This window comes from Glycine max, chromosome 3, assembly GCF_000004515.6.
Source record: "Glycine max cultivar Williams 82 chromosome 3, Glycine_max_v4.0, whole genome shotgun sequence".
In the NCBI taxonomy this organism is placed as follows: domain Eukaryota; kingdom Viridiplantae; phylum Streptophyta; class Magnoliopsida; order Fabales; family Fabaceae; genus Glycine; species Glycine max.
The window spans coordinates 19,170,261-19,178,712 of NC_016090.4; the positions used below are offsets into that span (position 1 = coordinate 19,170,261).

Below are 8,452 nucleotides of genomic sequence, written 5' to 3' on the forward strand. Positions count from 1 at the left end.
CAACCCAAGAGGGAATTGCGCTTATTATCCACGGTAAGTGCATTGATGGTGCCCATGTTTCATACATTGTGTGTTATGTATGTACATGGGTGGTGCAGTGACCTTGTTGGATATCCCTGGTGGGGGAAATAAAGTGGTTAAAGAGTTTTAAGCATCTTTGGAGGGCGATGACTTAGAATCTTTAATTATCCATGATTAGTGCATTGAGGGTGCCTATGTTGACCCTTTCTATCTTATGACATTGACCATCCCACAACTTTTTCTGAAGCCATTACAGGTTATGTGGGATGCTACCTTGTTTGGCCTGTTTAATGAAGACTTCCCCTTGTACATAAAGCATGAAGATCTATCTGAAATAGCACATGGTGGTCAATGTCTCAACATCTCTATTACACAATTGTGGATTCGATAAGTCAATTTTGATTATTGTTAATTACCTAAATTATTGTTTTACCTTCATACATAATTTACTTTATGTTCAAAACAATAGGCATATGACTAGGACAAGTATGCGAGCGGGGAATGCTGATGTGTATGGATACCTCGAGCCACAGTCTATCCAGAGATTTGACCAATCACAATTTGAATCAAAAAGTTACCTTAAGAACTGGATGCAAAATTCAAAACGAGATGCGTACCTAGGAGCTTACCTGAATGGGTAACTTAAACTAAATAAATGAATTTAAATAATGTATAATGGTATAATAACATATATTGATCTCCACTACAGTGCACATTGGCAAATGGTCGTCATTTTGCCTAATGAAAATGTTGTCATCTGGTTTTGTTCGTTGCATAATAGGCCAGACAACTACCTCAAAGGCATAATTAACAGGTCAATATTGTTTTTCAATACATTTGCATTAGCATTAGTCAAGAACATCAAAATTTTAATTGTATAATAAGCATCAATGTTTGTATTCAACAGTGCTTTGAAAGGACTTGATGATACTCAACAAAGTAAATCCAAGCCTACTGCTAGGTGGATTGTTGTTAAAGTAAGTCATTTAAACAATATGCTTCTACTTATATTTTAGTATTGTGTAGACTAATTTGTTCTTAATGTTGAATATCTAAATTTCATAATGTATTTAGTGTAATAGACAAAAAAGAAGCACTGAGTGTGGGTATTACGTCATGCATTGGATGTCAACTATAATCTTAGGAAATTTCAAGAATAATTGGGAAATGGTAATTTTTAATTCACCAAATTTCATTTTTTTACGATTGTTATTATATTATTAACTTATGTTTTATTATATCATGCAGTATTTCACTGATGCTAGACCATTGGAACCAAAGAGATTGAAGGCGCTTCGCATCCAGTGGTCAAAGTACTATTAGAAAGTTAAAAATGAATACTAATGTTGTTAGTGTCAGCTAACATCGGTTTTTTAAAAAACCGATGTTGATATGTAGATTTATAACTTTCTTTTTTCATAATTATTATCATATAACATCGGCTATTCAAATAACCGATGTTGTATTTATTAGTTAACATCAGTTTTGAAAAACCAATGTTAACGATATTACTTTCAACATCATTACTTTCTACATCGGTTAATAACTGATGTTGAAAGTCTTAAATAATCGATGTAAAAACCTTATTTTCTAGTAGTGCCACTTGAAATCTAAAAAAACAATGATGCTCTTAATTAAAAGATAATTCTTCTATTTGAATCATAATGCTTTGATGGACAGTCAAACAAGTAAATAAATCAAGTAACATAAAACAGATCCTACAAAATTCCTAATCATATTTGACATAAAGATAAAATTAAATCCTAATCTTAATCCTAATGGATGAAACAAATCTTAACAAGATAGAATCCTAATCGTAAAAGCATATTACACAGGTGCCAAAAGAGAATCTGATTGAGAACACCGTATCTACTATTTTACAGGTGAATGAGCATATTACACAAGTGCCCAATGTTGAAGTGGAGACAGAAGCTAACACAGAGGTTGAGGACACCCGATTTGAGCTAACAACAGAGTTTGCAGAGGTTATGGATCATATTCCCCTCACACAACAATCTCAACCTTTTCTGCGAGACTTGAGTACCTTCCCTGATGCAATTCAAAAGGATATGTTAATTCTCTCCATGTTTTGGGGTAATCCTTTATTTTGCTAACTCAAAAGGATATGTTAATTCCCTGTTGGAATTGATAAGGACAATCCTTGAAGGATTGCTTTCTTTGGCTGTGATGGGAACCTGTTGGAGGAGTAAATGGATTGCACGTGATAGTTAGCTAGATTGTTAATGAAAATTCAGTACATGATGGTAGAATGGGTCCATAAAATCCTTGAAGGTAGCTAGGTTACATGATGGTCAACCAGGGAAATAACAGTGCTCTTTCTACAGCCACTACTTCGAATTTGTCAATGAAAAAAATAATAATTTTGATAAAAAAAAAGTTTTTTTTATTCAAATATAATATTTTATCAAAATAAGAAATTCTGAAAATGAAGAAAATCAATTTCTTTATCCAAGCATAAAATTCTGAAAATGAAGAAATTTAATTTCTCTATCCAAACACAGAATTTTAAAAATGAAAGAATTTCAATTGAAGCATTTAAAATTCTTTATAATTTTAAATTGGATCATCCAAACACACTCTTATGTAATTTTGAGCGCCCTATTTTTAAAAATATGTAATTTTGCATTGGTCACTCTATTTTAAAATAGAAACATTTAATCATCTTATTTTGAAATTGTGTAATTTTAGTTCTCCTATTTTAAAATAGACAATTTTAGCCCTCTAGTTTTGTAAAATTCACAATTTTGTTCTTCCATCAAATTCAAACAGTGTTAATCGGTAATAACTCATACGAAATAACATCAATTAAATATTTGCATGTCTGGTGATGCATAAGTGAGAGATCTGCAATTCACAAGGAGACTTTTGTTACTTAGTCATTAATTATTAACAATTTTCTCCATTCTAAACAATCCTGAAGGTGGTTTCTTCCTTACATGGCACCAAAGAGAATACTCAACACTGCAGTCATTATGTCTTATGGAGTTGCTCTTCCAGCTCTAACCACAACAGCTCCAACCCATACAATGAAAGCCTAAGAATAGAAACTCTCTGTTTGCTACATCCCTATCCCAACTCCCTTCACAAGTGCCTCCCCTTTGCTTATAACATATTGTTTTTCCATGTTATCTATAAAGGATTTGGTTGCAGAGCTCTCTCCAACAAAAGCATAAACTATTTTTATTTGTGATATTGCCTGCAATAACAACATCAAAGCTTGTTAAAACAAAATAAGTTAGGTCTCATGATGCACATTTATGTGACACTAGAAGAACTATGGTAATTGAAAACTAGACTTGTAATGATGCAAATCTAATTATGTATGCATGTACCTATAATATCATAGATGTAGCTTCGGAATGGAAAAACATTTTGGAGGTTGATATGATGTTCATTTTCTTGGTGTAAGTTGCCCCTATTATAGGAAAAAGCGGTACAACCACTAAACAGAGAAGCGTCACTTCAAAATAGCATATGGCAGAAATCACAACTCCAACAATGCAAGTTGCACAGCTTGAGGTGAAGTGACCCAACCGTGAGTAAGAAATTCACTTGGGCTTTAGCCATAGAACGTTGTGAATGAAGAAAGGTTAAACTTGTAGCCAAAAAAGAAGTTGCATTACTGGACAATGACTTCTGTAGAAATCATAGTTTTATTTGTAGACTTTTAAATAGAATTCTAAGGTGGAACTATACATTCATACCTCTGATTTTATTGTCAAAAAAACCCTGTGAATTCTGATTTGTATATTTTTGGTGTTGTGGTGGTTCTAAGATCACATTTAATACATGTCATTTTGTCTGCTATATAGTTTCACCTTGTAAGCTTATAGAGCTTTGTAGTGGACTATAAATGGTACATATTTATTGAAATACCACACTCGACAAATACGACATAATTTATTAACGAAAAAATAATTATTTTTTTAAAAAACTTGTTTTATTCAAATATAATATTTTATCAAAACAATAAATTTTGAAAAGTAAGTAATTCAATTTCTTTATCCAAGCATAAAATTCTAAAAATGAAGCAATTTAATTTCTTTATCATGGCACAAAATTCTGAAAATGAAATAATTTCAGATGAAGCATTTAAAATTCTATAGAATTTTAAATTATCTCATCCAAACACACTCTTATATAATTTTAATCCCCCTATTTTTAAAAATATGTAATTTCGCATTGGTCAATCTATTTTAAAATAGAAACATTTAATCCTCTTATTTTTAAATTGTGTAATTTTAGTTCTCCTATTTTGAAATAGACATTTAGTTCTCTAGTTATGGAAAATTCATAATTTTGTTCTTCCATCAAATTCAAAAAGTGTTAATCAATAAAAAATGACTTGATGTGGTCCAAATTAAGCAATTTTACACGGGATAATTAGTTTAATCTATGTAATATTCAATGTTATTATCCAAACCGTCAATACTTTTTGTTTGAGAATGACCAAATTTGCAAATTTACAATAGTTGGAGCTTAAATGTCTCTATTTTAAAATAGGAGAACTAAAAATATAAATTTTTTTAAAAAGAGGGTCTAAATATCTCTATTTTAATTTAGGATGATCAAAATTTTAGATTTTAAGAAATCTAGGAACCAAAATTGTATTTAAGTCAATTATTAAATACATTGGATTAAAATTAAATTTAACAACGTTATTAAATTTTATAATTTTGAAAAAACTTCAATGAAATTAATATTATTTAATAACATCATTAATATTATATCACTAACTATGTATAATTTAATTCAATAATAGCATTAAATATTAAGAAAATTTTAATAATATCATTAATTATTATGTAATAAAAATAATATTATATTATTTGTTAAAATTAATAAATGCACGCATCTCTATATATAAAATTAAATTATTTAATACACCTTATATCATTTACTCACAACATTAAATAATAGATTATAATTCAATAAGATCATTAAATAGTATGAATACTTTGGTAATATCATTAAATATTATTTAATACAAATACTATTATAATATATAAATGATGCAAATATGTTTAGTATTTTTTTGTCTTATATCTAAAATCTCAAGTGCCCCCCAACCTACTAGGCCAGAGATTAATCCCACTTCCGGTACATCACCATTATTGATCCAATGGAATATATTTTGGACAAGATGGGAATCGAACACGAGTTCTCCCATTAAATAGATCATTGACACCCATGTGAACGCATTGAAACCTTACATCACAAAATATGCTTAGTTTAAGTGTGTAAAAGTCTAAAATACACATATTGTACATAAATATTAATCTCAAGCATTATTATTAAAAATTATTGCCTTTGAGAGTAATGGTCCCCACACACTACTAAGGAAGGAAGGATCAATAACTCATATGAAATAACATCAATTAAACCGTGTTGGTGCAAGGTCAACTCAATTTTAATTAAAGAGTGTTACCCTTATTTAAATTTTAGTTAAATTCACTCTCCTCGTCACTTTTTTCATTCACTTCTCTCACTCTTTTCTCCTTTAAATTGATCATAAACTCTTGTGAATCCATTCAGGACTAATTGTGCCTCCAAACATTGAGTTTGTTTCTCCTTCCTGACTCTTTTGTTCTCTCACTTTATTCATTTCCTTTCATTTGGATGTTGTATATTGTTCTATGTTTTGTTTTTCTCTCCTTCCATTTCTTTGAAAACATATTGTGAGAATAGTTCAAACATAAACTCTACTGCTTGTATACTATTTTGTATCTAATCAAATATTGAAGCATGGAATTTAACAACACTTTGTTCCTTTATACCTGTGTGCAGAGATATCACAAACAACTCTTGAATTTGTGAACATATTTTATGAATCTTATGTAGTTCCTTTACTTCAACACATGTGGATTGAACTTCTTTTTGTTTTTACTTTTTGTTGCCGAACATGATTTTGCTGAGTTTGTTTTCATTATTTTATCATTGCATATTTAAATTTTTTTTCTTCAATAGCAAAATGCAAGCTTAAGAAAAACATTATTTTTTTTATCATATTTCTAGTTAGCTTGCAGTTAATCTTAGTTGTGTTTCCATATGAAAAAGTTTAGAGACATTGAAAAATCTTAAACTTATGTTTTCAATGATCAAGTCAATAATATCAAGGAGGGAGCCTTTATGCTTTCTTCAAGAAATGACAACTCATTTTGTAAGTACAATGGCCTTCCTAAAGGTATGGTAAAGAATAATCACATCTACAAAGTGTACCTGGCACCTCCAAAAAGAATTAAGACTCCATACAGGCAAAAATGGCCACCATAAACATCTTGGGTATATGTAGCCAAGTGAGTTTGATGTTCAATTTTAAAATACTATATTTTATCCATATGTCCCAGATGTGCAATGGAATTATCACCATATACATCTAAGAAATCTCGACAAAAATACAACATTTTAAAATTAAACATCAAGTTCACCTGGCCACATATACCCAAGATGTAGATGATGGTAATTTTGTGTGTATGGAATCCTAATTCTCTTTGCAGGTGCTAAGTCCACTTTGATGATGTGATTATTCTCTACCATACCTTTATAAAAACCATAGTACTTATAAAATAAGTTTCCATTTCTGGAAGAAAGCTTAAAGGCATCCTTGATATTTTATTGACTTGAGCATTGAAAACAAAGGCTTAAGATTTTCCCAATGTCTATAAACTTTTTCCCATGGAAATACAACCGAGATTAATTCCAAGTTAACCAACAATATGATTAAAAGACACACCTTTCCCAACCTTGCATTTTGCACTAGAAGAAAATAAATTTAAATATGCAATGGTAAAGCTGGCCACCAAACTGACAATGGAGTCAAAGAAAAAAATGCAAACAAGAATATAGTAGAAGATAGACGATCATCATTGCAATTATGGATAAGTAGCGGTGTTTAAGCACTTATTTCTAAGCATAAGAGATCATCCCATTCATGAGTCTGCAAAGGCCATTTGTGCATTTCAAATAATATTTCCAAATTAATAAAAGTAATTAATTGAAGTTGCTCAAAAATTAGTCACCAAGTTAGTGTCTTTATGCTAAAGAGCAAAATATTGTTATATTTATTACAATAGATAAAATTTTCCTTATATGCCAATTAACCTTTTAATTTTTATTTAGGTACTTTTTTATTATTGAGGATGAGGAGTATCTAAATACACATATTTGAGCAGTAGATCTACTTGACCTTTTTTTTTGTAAGAAGTTTGATTACACTACCACTTCACTCTTTTAGCATTGTCAATTTAATTTCTCAAAAGAATTGAACAATTTTGTTTTGTTTTTCAAAATTCACATTAATTTTGATCATAATTAACCATCAAACAAGTCTATTAAAAGAGCTGGGTTGTTATTTTTAATTCCTTCCTCTCTCTCACACACACACTCTCTCTCTATCTCTGTATATATATTTCTTATTTTTCTAAGGAATAAGAGCTGGTTTGTTACAACATAATTTTAAAAGAATCACTTTTAATATTTTCATGTATTTGCTTTAGCTTTTCAAAATCATTAGTAGATGAAAATAATTTAAAACTTGATGAAAATTAAAAGTTATTTTGAAGAGTTTCTTATAAGCTCAGTAGTTGTTTTTTCTTAAAAGAAAGTTATTTTTATCACGGTAAAAAAACATATATAAATTATTACATATATTTAGAAATTAAGAGAGAAAAAAAATTATTTTGTACCATATGTATGTTAAATTCTGGACGTTGAAAGAATATTGGAAGTGAATAATGTTATTATATTTTGATAAGCCTTTCTTCATAATTTGACATTTTTGTCTCACACCGAGGAAAGATATTTTAAGATTCTGAATCAATGCAAGTGAGAGGCAAGTTGCAAGTGAGAGCCAAATTGCACTGCTTTTGAAGGGGTTGAATTTTCTAGTTTGTATTGATTTTCGTTTTGTTAGAACAACATTTTTTACTATGTGTTTAGAGTTGAGACTTGATGGACCAATCTAAATCATTAATTATTTTTTCATTATTTATATGAAATGGGGAAAATGGTATTTTTTTTATGAAAATTCATATTTTTCAAACCTCCATAACCATTAATGCAAGAAACACACTAAAATTAGGTAGTTCAAAAAAAGTAGAATGTATATATTATTACTCATTATGTATATTTAATATTTTATTTTATTAAATATTATATTTATCAAATATGATAAATTTAATCAATGATTACAAAAATGTGAGTGAAAGTTAGTAAAGCTTATGTCAATTTTTTTACCTTTGACACTTATTAAAAAATTACCACACACAGACACACATAATAAACTTGAATACAAATATTAATATAGCACTGAATATATATATATATATATATATATATATATATATATATATATATATTATACTCTAGAAAATATTAATAACCTAATTATTGAGACTTAATCGTGTATTTG

The 8,452-nt window shown here is 29.1% G+C and overlaps 1 protein-coding gene across 1 annotated transcript; it reads left to right on the forward strand.

The window, feature by feature from the left end:
• The first annotated feature begins 494 nt into the window (after positions 1–494).
• On the forward strand, positions 495–2,135 carry LOC100815186 (uncharacterized). Its single transcript, XM_006577476.1, has 4 exons — positions 495–658; positions 731–835; positions 929–977; positions 1,905–2,135. Exons 1-4 carry the CDS (start codon positions 495–497, stop codon positions 2,133–2,135), a joined length of 549 nt encoding a protein of 182 aa, XP_006577539.1.
• Positions 2,136–8,452: the final 6,317 nt, after the last annotated feature.

Bases quoted from the DNA above. Each gene is read 5' to 3' on its own strand.
- LOC100815186 (XM_006577476.1), top strand. From the start codon at position 495: ATGACTAGGACAAGTATGCGAGCGGGGAATGCTGATGTGTATGGATAC. The intron at 659-730 runs GTAACTTAAACT...TCTCCACTACAG, and splicing joins CTAGGAGCTTACCTGAATGG to TGCACATTGGCAAATGGTCG. The intron at 836-928 runs GTCAATATTGTT...TGTATTCAACAG, and splicing joins CTCAAAGGCATAATTAACAG to TGCTTTGAAAGGACTTGATG.